Source organism: Haemaphysalis longicornis, unplaced genomic scaffold (genome assembly GCF_048455015.1).
Source record: "Haemaphysalis longicornis isolate Haplotype H1 unplaced genomic scaffold, Haemaphysalis longicornis Haplotype H1 scaffold_8, whole genome shotgun sequence".
In the NCBI taxonomy this organism is placed as follows: domain Eukaryota; kingdom Metazoa; phylum Arthropoda; class Arachnida; order Ixodida; family Ixodidae; genus Haemaphysalis; species Haemaphysalis longicornis.
The window spans coordinates 152,475,955-152,495,972 of NW_027526445.1; the positions used below are offsets into that span (position 1 = coordinate 152,475,955).

The window sequence follows — 20,018 nt, forward strand, 5'->3', positions numbered from 1 at the left end:
GAAATGGGAGGGCTCGTGGGGTGCGACGACTGTCACCGCGCTTTGCGCAAATTTTGCTGTGTCTCTACACTTGTGCATAAAGCTGAGTCTGGGATTACAAAAATAATAATTTAGGCATCCACATAATAAAAACGCTTTGCGATTGCTTAGCTTTCTAATTCGATATTTTCAACGACGCTCCACGCTGTCTATGCATAGAGGCTAATATTTTAAAAATGGTTTGTAAAAAGGTAGTGCAGTTCGTACCTTGTGATACTCTGGTAGAAAAAACTTCATTGAAAGGCAGTTTCAGTGTTTTGTACATTCAAAACCGATTAAAAGTGTAAACCCCTTCGCCCGAGTCGCCAAAATTTGATTGTTTTTTTAGGCTCCTAAGGTGAATTAATAAATGTCTGCTCCAAAATTGAGATTTCGCTGCTCCAAAAACTGCTCCCAAATCTGTTTCAGCTGTCTTGCCCCTGAGCATTCGATGCGAGCTTCAGTATTCTCTCTCTCTCTTCAGTATTGATGGAACTGAATATTTTTGGTTGAAGCCGGTTAACCAAAACTATTGAATATAAAATTTACTAATTGAATGCAAACTGAATAACAAAGGCCATCCTATTTGCATTTGAAGTTTCGAATGCTAGCCTGTCCCTGCTGAATTTCCCTTGCGCCTGTCTTAGTAACGCTAAAATCCTGCACATTTACCCGCTTCAGGCGGCATGTTCATGCGGAAGACTGTCCTTCGGTCCGAGCTGGTCGTGAGCATCAGGCGGCTCACGGCAAGTGAAATGGCACAGCACACCAAGGTATGTGGAAAAATTGTTCAGCTGTGTTCGCTTCCTTAAAACTTGAGTTTGCTTCTCTAAAATCGACGACGAATTTGCAGACCTTCTTCTCCTGTAAAAATAATCGGCCTAGAAATTGTGGTATGTGGGTACAGAACTCTGCTGCTGATGTTTCTAAACAATTTGAATCGGGATATTGTCGAGTCAGTTTATAGGCAATTTGAATCAAGCAATACATAGGTTTACTCTGGGCTAACGTACGGGAAAACAGCACGGGACCCCGGATTGCTTCGCTAGAGAGAGTACTACCCGTCGTACACTAGCCCCAGTGGAATCCGAAGCCTCGTGCATGGGTTCAAGTGCTCATGCACGGTAGACAGGCTCTTGCGATCCAAGTAAGGCTTTATTGCCTGGCCAATACAGGGTATGCACCAGACAACACGACTGTTGCTCGTGGGGAGGCAAGGGCTTCGTTTGCTTGCTCAAGCCATGGGGACTCGGATTCGGATATCTGTGCCGGTGCAGACTCAGATATCTGCGTTGGCTGCTGAAATGGCAGCTCCCAGCTCGCCAAAACATGTGCGGACGAGGCTTGTAGGAACCTTCCCACAGTACATGTATAACACTCACGCACAGAGGCGCGCAATGCGGCTTCTCTACAAGCAAACTGTTGTTAAGAACCTCGGAATTGTCGAGTGAGCTTCTGCTGGGGTCCGTATCTATGCTCGCCCTTCCATTTTTCACCCTGTTTCCTGATGGTTTGGTTTGTTTGATCGGATTGCTTTTGTTTTCGATGCTCTTGTCCGGAAAGGTTCAGAACAGCCAGACGGCTCGGAGCAGCCCACGTGGAATCAGCGGCTACTTCCAGCCCGTTGAGGTCCAGAGGCCCAAGACCCCCGAGGAGAAGGCGGCCCTCAAGCGACTGTGAGTGCTTGCTGCCCCCACCTTCTGCACTAGTTTCTGCTGTTAGTAGCTACTAAGCAGAGTTGCGGAGACTGCTTAACACTTTCATGACCGTGGGAAAATCTGCTGTTTTTGGGACTCCCTGGAAATATTTTTTTCTTGCCACAGAAAACGATCGATGCTAAAGTGTAAGTTATGAAATGATGGAGGAGGACGAATTGGGCTGTCCAACAATATTAATTTCAAGCAACAGATTTGTTATGAATTGTATAAAAATTACAAAGCAAGAAAAGTAACAAAGAAAAATGAACTGATAAAAACATCAATGCCATTGTGCACGGGTACTTATAAAAAAATGAGATATTCAATTTGAACATAAGGGCCTTGTAAAGTAATACCACAAAAACGAACTCTGTAAGTACAAAAGTTATTTGCATACATACAAATATATAAACACTAGTGCCTACCGATTGTTTTTGGGTAGTCCAGGAAATATTTTTTTTCTTGCACAGAAAATGATAGATGCTTGCAGGTTGTGATCTGATAGAAGAGGAATGGGGCTTTCCAACAGTAATAATTTCAAACAACAGACGTATCAGAAATTTTATCAAAAAAATTGTGAAAACAGAAGTAACAAACAAAAAAAATATAATAACCTCAATACTACTTCGCACACGATACACATAAAAACAATTTGAAATATACACTTTGACCATAAAACACTTATAGAATAATACTGCAAATATGAGCGGTGTAAGTACAAAAGTTATTTACATACAAAAATATCACAAACAGCCGCGCACTGCTCCGCAGCGCTACTTCTTCGTGGAGAAATCTCGGCTCTCTGTGCAGCTGGTGCCAAATGGTCTCACCCGAACGTTGTTTACACGCTGCAGATAAGAGCTGTGACTTTTAGAACAGGGCCGGATTTGTTTGCAACAGCGCGCGCCCGCGATACAGCGACCATACAATAAAGCGAAACTCGAGGGTGCACACCTGGTGATGGTCCGGGACAACTTGACGCACTTTCACTGACCGTAGGAAAGTCTGACAAATCGAAGTCGTCTTCTGTGTCTGTGCTGCTACCATCATGCACAGATTCAAGCTCAGTTACATTGGAATCCACCAAAATTCTCCGTTTGCGTAAAGCATCGGCGAGCGGCTGCGACGCCATAACTGAAACCACGTGAGCTTGTCTCCTCGCTGGCGAAGGACATTTAAAAATCCCCCCCGCGGCGGAAAAATGAAACTCGGAAGCGAAACTGATACAATACTTCCTTTCTTACCATTTGAATGGTGTCAGCGGTCCAGAAGTGCTCGGAGAACGGCAAAATTTGAATTTATATTCATCGATAGCATACTATCAATGGGAATAGGCGCGGTAACAAAAGTGTTAATGAAATGAAGTTGTAGAAATGAGTGTGCAAGCCACGTTCCAGGTTTTCCGGTCTTTTGGAAGGAAAAGGCTTTCATTCTTGTCCTCGCACGTTTTGGCGACGTCCCTGGCAGTGATGCCACGGTCTCAAGTTCATTGAGCTGAGTTTTTTAACAGATTTAGGCCTGTGTGGCCCATTTAAAGAGGGCCTGAATGAAAACGCTGTTCATAATAACTATGAAACAAGTCATCGGCAAAGTTGAGAATACTGAGGTAGCCTGTGGTGTAGTTCGTGGGGCAACCACAAAGAGGTGTCTTAGGTTGCCTTCATGTGGTCGGTTGCTTTGGTCTCCCTTCGCAAGGATGTGTGGGCTATTTAGGGGGGACAGGGGACTTAGGAGTGGTCTCGTAGCTCCCCTGCCGTCTCTTATAAACAATGGCGTGTCATTCGCTCCTTGCCTCACAGCATGTGTTGGGGGTGGGGGGAATGTGCCCAGCACGTGTCATTAAGTTGCCCAGTGATTCCAATTTCTTGGAAAGAGAAATCAACCTTGAACTTTCTTGCGCGTCTCAAGACTCCCCCATCTAATTAACAGTGTATTTATTTCATTCTCTGGTGGCACATTTTCGTTGGGTTTGCGGTTGGGGCAGCTCGAAAGAAAAGTGGCCTCTGTAAAAATGCAAATTGCGCTCAGTTGCCAGAACGAGTTTTTAGCCCCCTCTTTTCGTTTTTGTTCACCTAAATACAAGGTTGATCGGGACTTTGCCGTCTTTTTCTGTTTGTAGGTTGGACCGCAGGGAAGCAAAGAAGCGGCACCTCAGCAGCTCAGACTCCGAAAGCAACAGCGCCAGTGAAAATGTAAGCTTCTTATCGTTTGCTCTCCCGCGAGATCTGTGGGGAGTTTGTGGACTATAAAGTTTTGTTGTCTGTCCCCTGAAGAGAAGCAAAGTTTGGTTATACCTTCGGTAAATTTTTTTCCTGCTGTCCTCTCCAGGTGTTTGACGCACCCAAGTCGAAGCAGCATCACGAGAGGAAACGTCTCGTCCCCTCGAATCGAGATGAGAAGCCGAAGGACTCGAGGGTGGAAGTTGAGCCCAAGCGGTTCACTTCGCTGTCGCAGCCAGCCCCCGAAAAGCACGTGCACCAAGCCGCAACAAGTCGGGAAGACCGAATAGCCGCCACTCAAGTCAGCAAGCCACCTTCGACTACGTCCCGGGACAAAAGTTCCTCAGTGCAGTCTGACAGCAGCCATCATGACAGAGCCGCCGTACGGCACAAGGATGACGGCAACAAGTCGAAGGCATCGTCTTCCCAACGGGACAAGGAAAAGTCAAAGACCCACGATTCGACGTCCGGTTCCACGCGAAGCAGTTCTTCGCGAGAACGGGAGCACAAGCCCCGGTCTGACCCGAAGGATGCTCGCAGTCGGGACGTGGCGGCGTCGCAAAGCCGCAAGACAGAAAAGGAATCGAGCAAGCCGAGCCGATCCGACGGGAAGGAGAAGGAGCCGTCGTCGAAAGAGAAGAGCAGCAGCAGGCAGCGCGAAAAGCGGCACCACTCGCCACCGAAGGAGTCGCGCAAGGAAGAAAAGTCGTCGAAAGGGTCTTCTCGCGAACGCACGAGCAAGGTTAGCACGGGCAAGTCGAAGGAGACGAAGGTGAAGACGGCGAACATCAAGCAGCTCCTGACGGATTGCGGCATCGACGATTCGGACGACGACTCCAACGGCGAGGATGTTTCGCGGAAGAAGATGAAAAAGGGCCAGGACGAAGGGTCGCGGCGGTCTCCCGACTCCACGCAACTCGTCGACGTGGTCAAACCCGTCGCACACTCATCCAAGAGCAGCAGCAGCGCGGCTGCATCGAAGCGCGAGAGCCTGGAGGACTTTGCTGTTGGAAAGGAGACGCTTCGGACCTCGTCTGCTGCCGCAAAGAAGCAAAAGCCGGCTGCCAGCACCCTCTGCAGGAGCCTGTTCCTTGAAGACGAAGAGAGCGATGAGGACGTTGATGAGAAGAAAGACGGACAACCTTACAAGTCTCCTGTGACCGAGGATGATGCGGTGGCGACGGATGTGGAGAAGGAAGCAGCGCAGAGGTCTCCGCTGGTGGCGGACTTGTACGAGCCGACCCCAGTGGTGAAGCTGGCAACAGATGCGGAGCAGAGATTGCCTTCCAAGCCGGTCGCTACGAACGCCGGGCTGGACGACGAGATCATCAGGCTGACGAGAACGCCACCCCGTCGAGAGCCGTACGCTCCGTCGTTTCGGCGAACGCCGACGGCACCCGAGGCGTTTTCGTACCACCCGTCATCACCCAAGCAGCAGGTCAGTGTTCTGGAAGTCTTACGGGGCCCAGCAAAAGGCTGTATATTCATCCTCTAACTCATTGTGTAGGCCTAAAATTAGAAAATTGTACCATTTTTGTTACCACCGTGATGAAAGCCTGCAGACAAAGCCTATTAGGACGGGGTAGGCAGGCAAGTGGTCCAGTTTATTTTCGTTATTTAATTCGACTGCCTACGCGATGCTATACTCAGGGGTGGCAGGTGTTGTGGTAACTCGATTTCAATTTGGAGGGAGGGTAACCTGCTGCCATCTCTAATAGCCTGCATAGCGATCCGACAGTGAAATCAGTTACCCTGTTTCCAGTGACTCCTGTTTCAACAGCAATATTAAAATATGTTCTTTATCCACTGGAGTCTAAGCATTAACCACATTCTCTGGCTGTTAAGCCTATTTTGAGCCTATTGTTACGAGGCAACGCAGAAACAATGCCTGATGATGTAGATGTATAAACGATGTGTAATAGTCTTCCGTCTTTGTTGTTGTTGTTGCGGCTCTAGTTCTCCCGCCCCTGTATTGGCAGGTCCTCCTTATTTCTTGCCAGCTAACACTGACCATTTCCACCTCAGGACGACCGGCGGAAGCGGAAGGATGTGGGCTTCGAGTACATCCCTTCGACCATTGGGTCGTCCTCCTCCTCGTCGGCGTCGTCGAGTGCGGCGAAGCCGTCGCGCGGGCGTTACGAGGAGTACGTCCCAGAAGCCGTAAACCGTAGCGCGCGGCATCACCAGTCCACGGTGGACTACGTGCCCACGTACATCCCAACGCCCAAGAAAGAGATAAGCACGGATGTCTGCACCACGACGACCACGTCCCCGTCCCTCGCGTCGGAGGCGCCAGAGTCCAGGCCCCGATCGGGGCTGTCCCTCTCCAGGCAGGCGGCGTCCAAGCTAGAGCAGGAAATCCGCGACACCAGGTACCCAGGCCGGCCAACGTAGATGTTGCCGCTGCGCGTGTATTTGCAGCGGCGGTGGCTATGGCCTTGAGCTATTCAAAACGCAATTGCTTAGCAGTTTCATACCTGCTGTCAGGGCCGTTTTTTTGGAAGCAGAGTACGAGAACTCCTTTTGCACGAGCTTTTAATGCATGGTAAAATTCTTTGTGGCTGTTCTAAATTATTGCAGAGCCCTTGATTGTGGTGCGCCTTGTAGCTCAGACTTTGCTTGGTAATTTCGAATGAGAGGTGAATTGTGTGTGTGTGTGTGTTGATTTAAGAAGGAAGGTTGGGCTAGTTGGTGTGTACTGAACTTTGGCATGGTTGCTAGTGCGAAAAGCAAAAACGAATAGAAGGTGCCGTTTTCCGGTTCTGTTATTCTTTTTATGTTGGTAACCATGCCGAAGTCTTCTGGTTCGGTGTTTGGTTGAGGTTGAAAAAGTGATGAAATAATTGTGAACTGCAAGTGCCTCTGAACTGCAACGAACTGGGACAGGGGACAGTTAATGTTTTGCTCCTTTGAGGTCGTGCGAGTAGTTTCTCTTTCTCGAAGTGACATCTTGTCTTTGTTGCGGGACTGTGTGGGGAAGACTTTAAAATGACAAATTTGTGTGGAAGAGGTAGGCTTGGAAAGCAGACGCGTTTCTGAAAAACTATATTTAAACTGCCTTCATACTAAATGATGAAAACGGAAAGCTGAGATGTTTGAAACGTGCATCACGTCAGTACTCTTGCTCTTTTGACAGAAAAAAGAAAGTAGGTTAAAGGGACACAAAAGTTGTTTGCGAACATTGCGGGATTATTAGCGCAAATTGTAGTCTCGAGTCTATAGGCCATATTTCGACCACTCTCGCTGCGTTTACGCGACTTTATTCACTAGCAAAACCAATTCGAAAATGCTGTCCTCCTCTCTGCTGCATTTTCCTTGCCGATTTCCTGTGATGTTTCGTTTGACGTTCAGACAAGATGGCTTGGCTTGACTGCACTACTGCACGGCTCGCCGACCCTCCGGCAGAATCAGTCGGCCCAGTGTTTAGTCCACCAGTGGATCATCGCGATTGACTCGCTCAGTTGAAGCTAAGCCACGACATGATTTGTGCCTGGAAAAATGTGCATTTAGTTTGTTAGTTTGTAGAGTATCAAGCAAGATAGAGTATCCAAGCCGTTCCACACAAGCGCACATGTGACGTTTCGGTGACTGGTAAGCTAGTAGAAAAACCTAATGCCAATTAAAGGTGGGAGAAGAGTCAATGAAGTTAATATAGATACTACGCAATTAAAATCAACTGTGTATTTTGTTTACAGCGTAAAACCAAGGTGGGAGGCACTTTTTGCATTCGGTAAACTATCACAGCGGCCAGCAGCACGACCACACATCTGCCATCGTTTTTCTAAACGCCTAAGGAATGCAGCCGCTAGCAATAAGTTATTCGGGGGAATTTGGGGGACGCTTACTGCACAAGCGTTGTTCAAAAATAATTAATCTAAACTGCTAGGAATGCTGACACTATAAATATAAACATTCTATTCAATATATACCTTATATTTTCATTCATAACAGTTAGCTTATGGCTGACTAGTGTGGAGCCCCAGGTCCGTTATTTTGCAATTCACAAGTTCGAATCCCCAACAGCACTTTTTTTTTCCTCCTCCCTTTCTTTTTCTTTTTGCTTTTCTTGAAGTTGGTTTATTTGTTTTTGGGCAGTGTTTTCTGTACTGAATTCACCATTTTTGCGCTGTAACGTTCATTGCTGCACGATTGAGTTCGCAGAACGTGTGCAGACTGACACTGACGCGCTGGCAAGTTGCCTGGTGCAAACACGCCTCTTACAATACAGGCATGAATGAGCCAGGCAAGCTCCGAAGATTGGGGAAAAAGCGCTTGGCATTTGAGCATCGCCGGTGACTTGGAGGGCGTTCATCCACTTCAAACGCCTCGGCTAGTGATCGTTACAATTCCAAGTCGTGCTGTTAGGCTTATCTGATGCATTTTGCAGCCAACAACATGGCAAAAGCGCGGTATGTTGACTACCAAGATATTGAGATTGTCCAGCCAACGATAACTTCCAATGTAAAGGATGTTGTTTCACAGAACCGGAACTGTTTGAATTCCAATCTTGGACGTTGTCCAGTCACATTGCATCTCGTATGGACGTCGCTGCTTTAGTTGGTGTGGCCGCTGCAGTCCGCGCACGGTAGTTTTCCTTCTTCAGGGCTTTTTAAAATAAATATCGCATTGTCGATCGGATAAACTATGAAAACTATGTTTATTTGAGCCATTCTTTGCAATGCAAGCTAAGACAGAAGCTTGACAAATTCACTTCAGTGTCACTTTAAGTGCAATGATTTGTGCAGGAAACAAACATTCATCTAAACTGTAAAGGTCAACTGCACTGAAAATTTCAACCACCTGAAAACGTTATTTCCGTATAGTGTGCCAAAAAAGACTGCAAGATACAAAATACGACAGCTGAAATACGCGTATTCGCGACGCAAGCGACCATCAAAAATCTGAGATTTTGAAACTTGAAGCTGAGGAGAGCGCAGCCATTACGGCCACGCTTAAGTGACAGTTGGCCAAGCCGGCCGGGGCAAATTTGCACGCAATGGTTCGCCCTCGCCGCAGCCCTAGGAGAAGCACGCCCAGCAGAGCTGAACCGGTTTTCCTCACTGGCCGTAAAAAAACGCAGGGCCAGCCGCAATGTCACTTTCGCTTCATGGCTGTTTGTGCGATCTGCCGGCAGGTGAGCCGTTCATCTTGGTGGAAAACAAAAGCGCTCAAAAAACAGGGACCACCACCACCAAGATGAACACATACCAACAAGCCCAACTTTCCGTTCTTCTGAGGTGAACCATTGCCTGCGACGGAGCTATTGGAAGAGTGTTTATCGCTAATTTCACGGGGCTACCAATCATGCACCAGTTGGTTTTTTTTGTGGTACTTACTGTACGTTCGAAGTAAATTTGGCTGAGGTGAAATTTGAGTGCAGCTGGCCTTCAAGCTTTTTATATAAATTTTTATATTGATCATAAAATGTATCGTGTATATGATCAAAAACCCTCATTCCATAATGTGAGGCATACCCTTCATTTGCGTGACTAGGACTACTTGTATTCTCTTAATTTTTTCACTTTTTGTGCAAATTCGTTTTGAGGAAACCTTTACATGTTCTGTAAAGTTAGGGCAGTTTGGTAGAAATGTGGGCCCACTTTTTCCCAATTTATTATTGGGATGTTACGGTGCAAAATTGAACTAGACGGCTTTTGTCAGTCCTACCACCAAAGTGGCCGTTAACGCGAAAGATTTTCGTGCGTTTGCCAAAAGCTGCTTGGAAATGCCACTAAACTGTCGTTTTTTGGCTACAAGGGATATTTTAGAACACAAGTTGTGTGCACATTATGTCGTGTGAAGGACGGACAAAAATGGATGGACAGTCCACTCTAATGATCAATGCCGAGATGTTTAAGAGGAGTCAAGGAAATTGAGCAGAGAATGGCTTGGAGTGGGTGAGGTTGGGGAACTTGAGGTCAAGGCATGCCCAAAATAAGTACTAGGCTGCCTCAAGATAGGGGTGTTTTGGAAACAAAATGAAAGATGTTGTCATTTGTATGGGCCTAGCTGACTGTCACCTAGTTTCGGTTGGATGGTGTTTGCCGTAACTTTGTTGGTATTTGAGCTTAGGTGGCGTGCTGCTTTGTTCATTTTTGTAAGCCATGCAGCCTTTCACAGCCCAACACAGGCCTTATCATTATTGGTGCTATTTCTACTGTACAGCATTATAATGCTAACATTGTAAGTGCACTCAAAGCAAGTTGATTTCTGACCCGCCGCGTTGGCTCAAGAACTAAGGCATTGTGCTGCTGAGCACGAGGTTGCGGGTTCGATTCCCGGCCGCAGCGGCCGCTTTTCTGATGGAGCCGAAAAGCAAACACGCCCGTGTGTACGAGATTTCAGCGCACGTTAAAGATCCCCAGGCAGTCAAAATTAATCCGGAGCCCTCCACTACAGCGTGCCTCATCGCCAGCGTTGCGTCGGTGCGTTAAACCATAGAATCAATCAAGCAAATTGATTTCTCTTTAGTGGGTGCCACAATCTGAATGGCTTAGTGACAAGCCATTTGGAGGTGCATGTATGGAATGCAAAGAATAGTGGACGATGGTGCTCCATTCCTTCATGCTGCAACATCTGGCAATTGCAACCAAGAAAAAATTATTTAGGGTAGCAGCTGTAGAAAAATGATGGCAGCCTCTGAAGTCTTCCGAACAATTTTGTTGTGTGGTGTAAGAAGCATCGAGGGGGCAACAGTCTCCGCTTATTGGGCAGTAGTCATCTGCAAGAAGCGTACACACAGCCACCTATACTGCCGGTGGTGGTGGTGGTAGTTTTGTTGGATCAGGTGGTGTTAGCCTGGCAAGAAGACCCCGCAATTGCTCCGTCTGAGTGCCACCATTTCAGTCAATAATATGGCAACAATAAAAGCATTTTTTTGCTATACTTTTGTATTGATTAAATTACTTGTTTTTTAAGAACAATAATTAGTTTTTGCAGCCACAAACAACTTTTTAGCTTGTTGGTGAGCCATGGCAAGTAAAAATTGGAACGCATCTGTGCAATTCGTTGAAGCATGGTTTGTGTGGACACCAGCGTTAGGTTCCCCTCTAGAGTACTAGTACGAAACTCTATGGTGTTTGTAGCAGAAGCTGTTGGGTACGCACTGCCTTGGACCTAAGGTTTCACTTTGAGATCTTGCAATGTCACCCAGTACCCACACAAGTGTTTCGTCTTTTTTTTTTTTTTTTTTTTTTTCAGTTTTTATCTGGCGACAGACAACATTAAAGGATGCTAGGCTGCACCTAAAATCCTATTTGGCTAACGTTAGCCTAACATTAGCCAACCTTCAAGTCGAATCTTGAAATGTGCCATACAATGTTGTACTCATTGCACATCGAGTGGCAGAACAAATTCAAGAAATGTATCTGCCTAGATGCACCCCACGTGTGTGTCTTTGTCCCATCGTACTAGAAGGACTACGGAACTAATAGAACGTGCTGGTAGGCCAAACCGACTTTTTCGTGAAAACCAGACTACCCTGCTGCCACCAAGGCTGAACAGCTTAGCCGTATTAGGAGTCACTAACGGAATAAGAATCTTCCGAGGGAACCATTGCTGGGGGGGGGGGTATAGAGGACAATTCTTTCGAACACACAGCTGCGGGTATGGTTGACGATGTTGCGCCTCAGAGCATGACATTAGGCTTAACCCAACGCTGTCGCATGCCCGCATTCATTCCCTCCCCTACCTGCTTTGCACATACGAGTTATAAACTGGAAATTATGGGACGCTTCACGAAGCAGGCTCCACAGATTTCCCGCGAAACCGGCAGAGGTAGGCGAGCGGTGCTTTCACACAAAAACACACATACCGTTGTGCAATGCTTGAGCACCGGCCAGCCAATCGATGCACGGTGCTCGTAAACAGATGCGGCCAATCAGTAGTTCTGCTTGGAACCATTTGTGCAGCGGCGAGCAAGTCAGAATTAGCTCTCAAAATCAAGACTGCTTTTTAAATAACCGTGGCCAGATCTATGAAATCGTTCTTAAATGCAGTACTGTGATGCCACATGCTTTAAGTGAGACTCACCGAATCACATTCCTATGGGACTGGCTGTAGTAAATACAAGACCCACGGGCTTAAAAAACACCATGCACCAATATGAAAGGTTTTACAAATTCACATAAATGGTCCTAACGGCCTAGCTTGCTTCCTTCAGAAATGTGTCACTTCTTCACTAAGATAAAAAGTAAACAAGAAATGCATTTTGGTTTATTTAGTTGACTAAAATAAAAGGTAAACGAGAAACGCATTTTGGTTTATTTAGTTTTCACTAGATGGCACTAGCTGTCTGGCAAGTGAGTCTTATTTTTTTATTTGAGTACAGAAGCGACACATCGCTAATGTGAGCAAACTAGGCCGTTGTGAACATTCATATATATGTGTAAACATTTTCGTATTGGTGCACGATGGTTTTTAAGCCTATGAACCATGAAGTAGCAAGTCGCGGAGGAATATTAACAGGCAAGTTCTCCTTAAGCTCCTCCCAGTAACCAAACCACTTTCGATGTATTGGCGTACACAACCCACCGTGGTGGCTCAGTGGCTAAGGCGTTGCTCTTCTGAGCACAAGGACGCGGGTTCGATTCCCAGCCGTGGCAGTCACTTTTCTGATGAAGGCGAAAAGCAAAAACGCCCGTGTGTACGGCATTTCGGTGCACATTAAAGATCCCCAGGTGGCCAAAATTAATCCGGAGCCCTCCACCACGGCGCGCCTCATCGCCTTTGTTGCGTCGGCGCGTTAAGCTCTACAATCAGTCAAGTGTTGGAGTACACAGCTTTCTCTGCTGTGATATTCTGTTTCAAGGTGGATGCAAACCCAGCATTTCCAGTGCGATGCAAAATCTTAATTAGAAGTGTTTATATGCTGTGCCCTACCTCTAAACCAACCTAGAAGGTACCAAACCACCTTCATTTACTTAAAAAAATGCACGGAACTGAGCTAAAAGAACATTTTACAATAAGAAAAATCACCGGTCGTGAAAAAATATATTGGCATCACTGGGGCTTGAACCCGGGGTATTTGTTCCAAAAACCATCATCTGCTGGAGAACGTTGGAGCCGTTTTAGCCATTGTAAAAAAGGATGGAAGGAGCATTCCAAGCAAAGCAGTAGATGGTGCCGAATGCGTGCAGGAAATGCCAGGCTTGTACCCACAGGAGAACGGAATCTCACTTCTCTGGGCGTATGCATTTCCTAGTGCCTCCAAGTTTCATGAACTAGAACCATGCCTTCGAGACCTTTTCTGTGGTGACACACAGATGCACTTATAATCCGGTGCTTAGGGCTTGAGGCCATTCAAAAAGGTATTTGCTACGAGTCTGGCAAGTGTGCTGTCGATACATCAAACTGCAGAGGGTTAGGTTTTAGCGAATGTAACATCAGAGAGACGCTCTCATCAGAATGTAATGCAACCTTTGCCGACCTAACTCACAGCCATGATCAATCTTAGTGTGCAATTTGCCAGATGATGCAGCAAGTGTTGCTAGTACGTTGGTCTCTTTTAACTAAGTTTATCCTTTTGTTGTGTGCCTTTTTTTTTTTTTTTTTTTGTCTTGTTTCATCAGTACTGCTTATCAGTTTTCCTCCAACTTGGCTTTGATTTGCAGTGCTAGGTCCTTGGTTATCATTTTGTGGTACTGTGAAATTGGGAAGAGCTGCAAGATGCATGCATGTTCACATGGCAGGGCCGATTGATTCTGTCCACGAATAATTGACCTCGAAAGCACTTAAAATTGTGGGGTGTGGGAATTTCTATGCCTTCAATAAAGAACTCCTGACCGGAAGGTGAACGGGGTTGTTTCAGTTTTGTGGCTCACGTCTCCTTTTTTTTTCTTCCCACCGTCCACAGAAATATCAAAGATTTGGACAAGCGGCACATTGAGTACCTTTTCATCAAGAACTTGCCAGACTTGGACGGCATTATCAGGCGGAAGGTACAAACAGATCGATTTCTCCTTTACTATGTGTCTGCACTTGTGCCCCGTGCGACTTTCCAGGGTGGCCTGGGCCAGTAATATTCAGTTCACTACTGAAACATTCACTACTGAAACATTGTAGTAAGTTAAGGCACAGAACGAGTGTTTTAAGCATTGTTTTTTTTACAAGTGGATGTCACCATGCACATAACGCATCTGTGATCAACAGCTGCTTGCGTGTGTATTGGAGAGATGCCCAGAATGAGTGGAAAATGCCACGTCAAGTTCAGCAAGAGTTAGCAGGCCTCCTTGAAGTGTGCCCTTGATGGTGTGCTTTATTGCAGCTTCAGAGATCTGCAGTACAATGACAACACAAAGTTCGGTTGATGCCAAGGTGTGATAGCATCCCAAGCTTGAACGGGTTGGAGTTTATTGTATCTACCTTTTCGGAGTAAGCAGCACGAGTGCGTTTAAACAGACTGAGGGCAAACTTCATCAGCTTGTGCATGGCTGTTGTGGCCAAAAGTATGTCAAGAAAGGTCTACATCCCACTTGTGCAGTCTATCCGATTTTTTAATGCCCGGCTGGTACTCCTGCTTTTCTCTCTTTTTGCTATTGTTAAAACACTCAAATTTTGCAGGCGTTAAGAGAGGACTGGACGACAATTTTCGCACTGTTAGCAATTGAGGCAAAAGAACACCCGTTTCCACTGCCAGCACTCGATGTGTGATCGAGGTTAGAGCTTTACAGTACTAGCTTTAAATGTTCATGGCGACTTCGTTTTCCGGTGAATGCTCTCAACGGATAAAATTGGTTAGCACCAGCCTCTATTCTCTGGGCGTGAAAACCAGTTACCATTCCTCATTAGACAAAGTTGTGTAGAATCATTTTGCGCTTTCACAAGTGTGTCAAGAACTTTGTGGAATCTTTCTTGTAGAAGGGTGCAAACAAAAGTATGAAATAGCCGTGTGGACTACACTACTCGGGCATCTTCCACTGTTCAGGAACATCATTTAGTAGTAGTGCAGAAAACTGCACTGTAGCATCATGGCACTTGTGTATTAACATTGCTTTACTTACCTATACCATGTTCGCATCCCTCCTGCAAAGCCATTGCCCCCACCTTTTTTTTTTTTTTTTTTCATCCATGCACAAGTGCGAGATGTAAAGCAATTGTAAATGTGCTGTCCTCCTTATGAGAACTCGTTCTGTAGCAATTTGTACTAGGTGGACCTAGTTTTGGCATACCTTGCCAGTGACAATATCAGTGCAGTTACATAATTATCCGTTGCTTTCCCTCCACTCGTGCTGCAGGTCAAGAGCTGGAGGTCCACCAAGTATCGCAAGGGTGGCAAGGAGAAGAGTACGTTTCTGCATTGCCTTATTCCACCTGCATGCCTGATTCTTCCCTCACCCAGTGGCCGTCGACTGATACGGACCTTTGCCTCTTTGCACCGCAGGGCTGCTTACCTTCCAGGTGTACACCTCACCCTTTGTGGACTCCCAGATGGACTTCATCACCAAGCTCTTCACCGAGGAGTTCCTCCTGTCCAGGACTGTGGTGAGTCGCTCGGCATTGGCTCACTTACCTTTGCCACTACCCAAAGGGGTGGTCTTGAAATCGGCTATGCTGCAACTCCAGCACCACAGTTGGCTTGTGGCAGACAACAGGTGGGGACTGTAGTAGCACCGCATCTTTTCGATTCTAAGCACCCACTTTTCTCCAGCCTCGCAGCTTTTTAAGCCACCCCTGAGGGGCTTAAGTGGAGGAGAGTGCCTATAATCAAAACTGTACTATACTTTCGCACTTGTTTGTAGTCGCATGATCAGCATCTCCCTTCGCTGCCACAAACACACACACGCGCGCGTTTTGTTGCGTGAGCTACACTGGCCGAGGTTGAGCAGTTTCGCGTGGCTCCTGGGGAGTCGTGCCGCGCATGCGCGAGGAGCAGTGACGTCACACGGCGCACAGAACGTTGCTCACTGCCCGGCGTCTCTCACACAACACATGCATGCGCCCAGTCCTCGCCGACCAGTCCGTTCTGCACGTGGCGTATCATACGAGTGGTGGCCGGGTGTGTAACCGATGGCTGGTGCGTCGCAGCAACACCGGCGTTCGCCTGTGGAACCAGCTTAGCTCTGGCCCGATTGGTGACGCGGCACCGGAGCCGCTTGATAAATATTCATGTGTCACATAATGCGCATACCGTCTGTGTGTCACTGAAGCAGCAGTAAGCATGATAATCAAGCTAATCCTGGACAACCAGGAAAGGTAAGACTAGCCAGCTGAACCTTTAGCTCACGCTACGTATATCCTGGCATAGCCGAGCTAAGCCGCTGCTTTTTTTTTTTTTTTTTTAACAAGTTGATTTTTACTCCATGGGATGCAGAAGGACTGTGGGGCATGTTTATTGATGTACATTTCATAGGCACAGGAATGCTTCGGTGACAAAAAAAAATCCGGGGAGAAATTTTAAAAAATGTAGCGCTGCAGAATGCGTGGCACTACCACTCTCGTGTTGGATTTCTCCAGAACGCACACTCAGCATGCAGCGCTGAAAACTGGACGAACGCTCATGCATCGAGTGACACGCTGTGGAAGGCCCAGCTGTTTCAGGAGGGGTGAAGTTACTAAATCTTGGCAACGGCGCCTAGCCTTTCAGCCTAGGATTTCACACCAGCGCTCTTGCCTGCTGAAGCATAGTGCTGTGAAGTCCCGTAAGGGATTATTCTCGGCAGTCAAGTGTGTACTGAAAGAAAACCAACTTGACGAGGCTGCTGTGAACAAGACGTTTTATTATAAGAACGCTAAATGCAGACGGTTTGATTGTTTCTTTATAGACACTATGCTTGTCTTTGGCTTAGATACGAAGTGGAACACAAGCCAAAAACAAGCCCTCTGCAAGGGTATTTTCACACCAGTGTGTGTCTAAGCGTCATTGTCAGTGGCCCTCTGCGACAGGATGCTGCTCCAGTAGCAGTGAAACATGTACGCACATTTGCTGAGTAAAGCAATCACACCCTCCTCAAGTCCAAGCAAAATCCTTATTTTGTGAGGCAATCAGAAAAGCCAGTCCCTAGGCACTATGATGACTGTCCATTAACAGCTGTTGCCAACACATTTGCATAGCCATGCAGAAGTTGCAATAGGATTTGTATAACGTCTATTAAGAGCGAAGCTCTTTGGCAATTCATAATTTGTCGTGTCCGCAGTTTAAAATACAAAGAAATTGCCGAGCGCGCATGTGAGAGCGGGTCTCGCGGCGACCACCCAGCAGTTAACAAAACCAAGAAAATGCCCAGCGCTCGTGTGTGTGTGTGCCTCGCGGCGACTGCCCAGCGTCCCCTGCGCACGTTTGTCAAGCCAAGCATGCCCACTTAGGGAGATTGGCCAAGATTACGGCGACCGCCTGGCAATTCAGCGTCATGCGTCCGCCGTAATCGTGGCAACACTTGCTCAGAACGAGAAAGACAGGTCATAGCGTACGCCCCTCCAAGATGAAGTCCAATGATTATCACTTCCAAAAAAAAAAAAAAATGAAGGAAGCTCACACTTATAGCAACAATGATGGAGTAAAGGTCGTTGCGGCAGCAGTGAAGAAGCAAATCGGCTGCAACGATCGTGATGGTTGTGAAGGTTGCGCGCAGCTTTGCTACCTTCAAGTCTTGCGCGTTAGTGCAAACTTCCTTCATTTTTTCTGTGTCACAAACTTCCCTCTTTCCTTCAAGAAACATGACATTGTCTGGAAGCCCTGGTTTCTGCATCGTACCCACGTCCATGACATGCCAAACCACATATAAACCGTGATGAAACCATTCAGTCTAGTCTGGTATCCTACCTTACATATTTCGCTTCTGTCACCAAGATGCTGTAGTGCTTGCCCTGAAGGACAATCTACAAAATTGATTTAGTCAGGCATTGGTCAAACCACTATTGTGCAGTCAGGCTTGAAGGGTCTTAAAAGAGCCACTTCTGGGCCAGGAATCTGTTGCGAACACCTGCTCCTGAGGTTTGGATAAACCCAGGGCAACTGTAGTTTTAAGTGATTTGCATTGAAGTCTGTTTGCTAGAGACAAGGCTTAAATTGTGAGGAATGGGCACCAGGCCTTCCGTGCTAAAGTGTGCTACGAGAGCAGCAGTATCAATTTTCGCATCGCTGTAGGTTGGTACGTCGATTGCTTGTCACCGCGCCATCGTTCATAAAATTCAAGCAACGCAGACGTTCCGTCAACCGTGCCTGAAATGTTAAAAGCAACAGGTACTAGAAAAGGAAGACCCACGTTGTAATGTCATCACATCAAATAGGCAACAAAATAACACTTCTTGTTCACAGGGGAAGACGAGATGTTTGCAGATCTTGAAGACCAATAATCACTCGGCATCAAAGAAAGGGCCAGGAGCAGGACTGGAACCATTTGCAACATACGTATTTTGTTTTTGCGTTGTGGTACGAAATGGCCCTGTCATGCTGGGTTGCAAAAGCATTGGCCAGCGCACAGGGTAGATGATTCACGCAAGCTATGCTATGCATGCAAACGCACGCACTAGTAGTCTAATTGCACAAAATTTTACCCGCCGCGGTGGCTCAGTGGCTAAGGCGTTGCGCTGCTGAGCACGAGGTCGCGGGTTCGGTTCCCGGCCGCGGCGGCCGCTTTTCTGATGGAGGCGAAAAGCAAAAACGCCCGTGTGTACGAGATTTCGGCGCACGTTAAAGATCCCCAGGTGGTCAAAATTAATCCGGAGCCCTCCACTACGGCGCGCCTCATCGCCTGCGTTGCGTCGGCGCGTTAAACCCTACAATCAACATCAACAATTGCACAATTTTACTGCAAGTCCACTTGCGTGCGCCTTAACCGCCAATTTAATTTCTAAAAAGCGTACCAAAATCTCCGATTTCTTTTTAGATGCAGCGCATCTGATTCACTCGCCTTGTCCCTCCGGCATCGTCGTCGTTGTCGTCGGCGTTGTCCACCCCTCTCCCATTCTCCTCGCCGCGCAGGCTGCGCTCTCCGCCGCTCACCCCCTCTCCTCTCCGAAAGCGACACTCTCTCGCGAGGGGCATTGGATTGGCTTGGATTGGATTCGGATTGGATTGAATTAAAGTGGATTGTGTTGCGTCATAGCCGCGGCACATTGCGTCATAGCCGCGGCAGACGCGCTGGGGCCGGCGCATGTGCAGTACTCTCTCTTCCGCGGTTTCCTCTCATTCAGGCGCGCTGCGCATATAACCGGTGTGCCGTTCTCCGGCGAAGCAACATCCACGCTTGGCTCAAACACCTAGAGTCCACGCCGCTTTACAAGTACGCCAACGTCGTCATCGACTGGGACCGGCTTACGCAGTCCCCTCAACGTTATGCGCGCTATAAAACGCAGTCCCTTCGCCGCTCCGCCTATGCGTCGCATCTACACAGGGGTTCCCGCGAGGGGAGGTGGGAGTTTTTTTTAAGTGATAATTTTTTCCATGCAATTCTGTTTCTGAAAATATACTATTATGTCATCGATTTCTGTTTAGAATTAGCACAGAAATTAAAAAAGAAAAAGACTGATGCTGAGGGCAGCTTTCCCTCAGTGCATGCAGCGATAATGGGTCGGAACGTACTGAAAGTGAAAGTATTTATTTGATGCGCAAATTCCACATCGTCACTAACGCTGCTTTCTGTACCGCTCCAAGAAGCGCTTTTTCTTGGGAGCATTGCCGGTGCCGGCATTCCCCTTACGAAGTGCCGTTATGAAATGACTGGTGCCAGGCTTAAAACGCACGGAAGGCATTAAATGCGGTGTTTCATGGACAACTACCGCCATCTAGTGTTAAAAATTGCAAGCAAAGCGATTGACGACCGTGATGCGTCTTTGGCAGCGGAAGGAGCGGAAAATCGGGCCGAGCGGGTGCAACTTCATCGTTCGCGATATTGGTACAAACACGTGCGAGGAGTACAGTTCGGGGTTGCCAAGCTTAACATGTACACAAATGGCCGTGAAATACGCCAATGTCCGCAGAATGTTTCCTATAGAACAGATTCGTTTTTTCTTCTGGCAGTCTTCTCAAAAGCTGAGGAATTTTTCACTGCACTTTGTGAGCTCTTGTAAATGTCGTGTGGCAGTTTGAGTGATACGTGCCACTGAACGTGCTGCAAGCTACGAGTACCGCCGGCTAAACCCAGCC

The 20,018-nt window shown here is 47.2% G+C and overlaps 1 protein-coding gene across 1 annotated transcript in view; it reads left to right on the forward strand.

The window, feature by feature from the left end:
* LOC144149604 (uncharacterized) overlaps positions 1 to 20,018 on the forward strand; it is a 39,157-nt gene that overhangs the window by 16,780 nt on the left and 2,359 nt on the right. The window contains exons 5-12 of the mRNA XM_077681245.1: positions 700 to 791; positions 1,582 to 1,694; positions 3,835 to 3,907; positions 4,044 to 5,372; positions 5,960 to 6,306; positions 13,788 to 13,872; positions 15,169 to 15,217; positions 15,315 to 15,415. Of these exons, the coding sequence (XP_077537371.1) occupies positions 700 to 791; positions 1,582 to 1,694; positions 3,835 to 3,907; positions 4,044 to 5,372; positions 5,960 to 6,306; positions 13,788 to 13,872; positions 15,169 to 15,217; positions 15,315 to 15,415 (2,189 nt within the window). The remainder of the gene's footprint in view (positions 1 to 699; positions 792 to 1,581; positions 1,695 to 3,834; positions 3,908 to 4,043; positions 5,373 to 5,959; positions 6,307 to 13,787; positions 13,873 to 15,168; positions 15,218 to 15,314; positions 15,416 to 20,018) is intronic.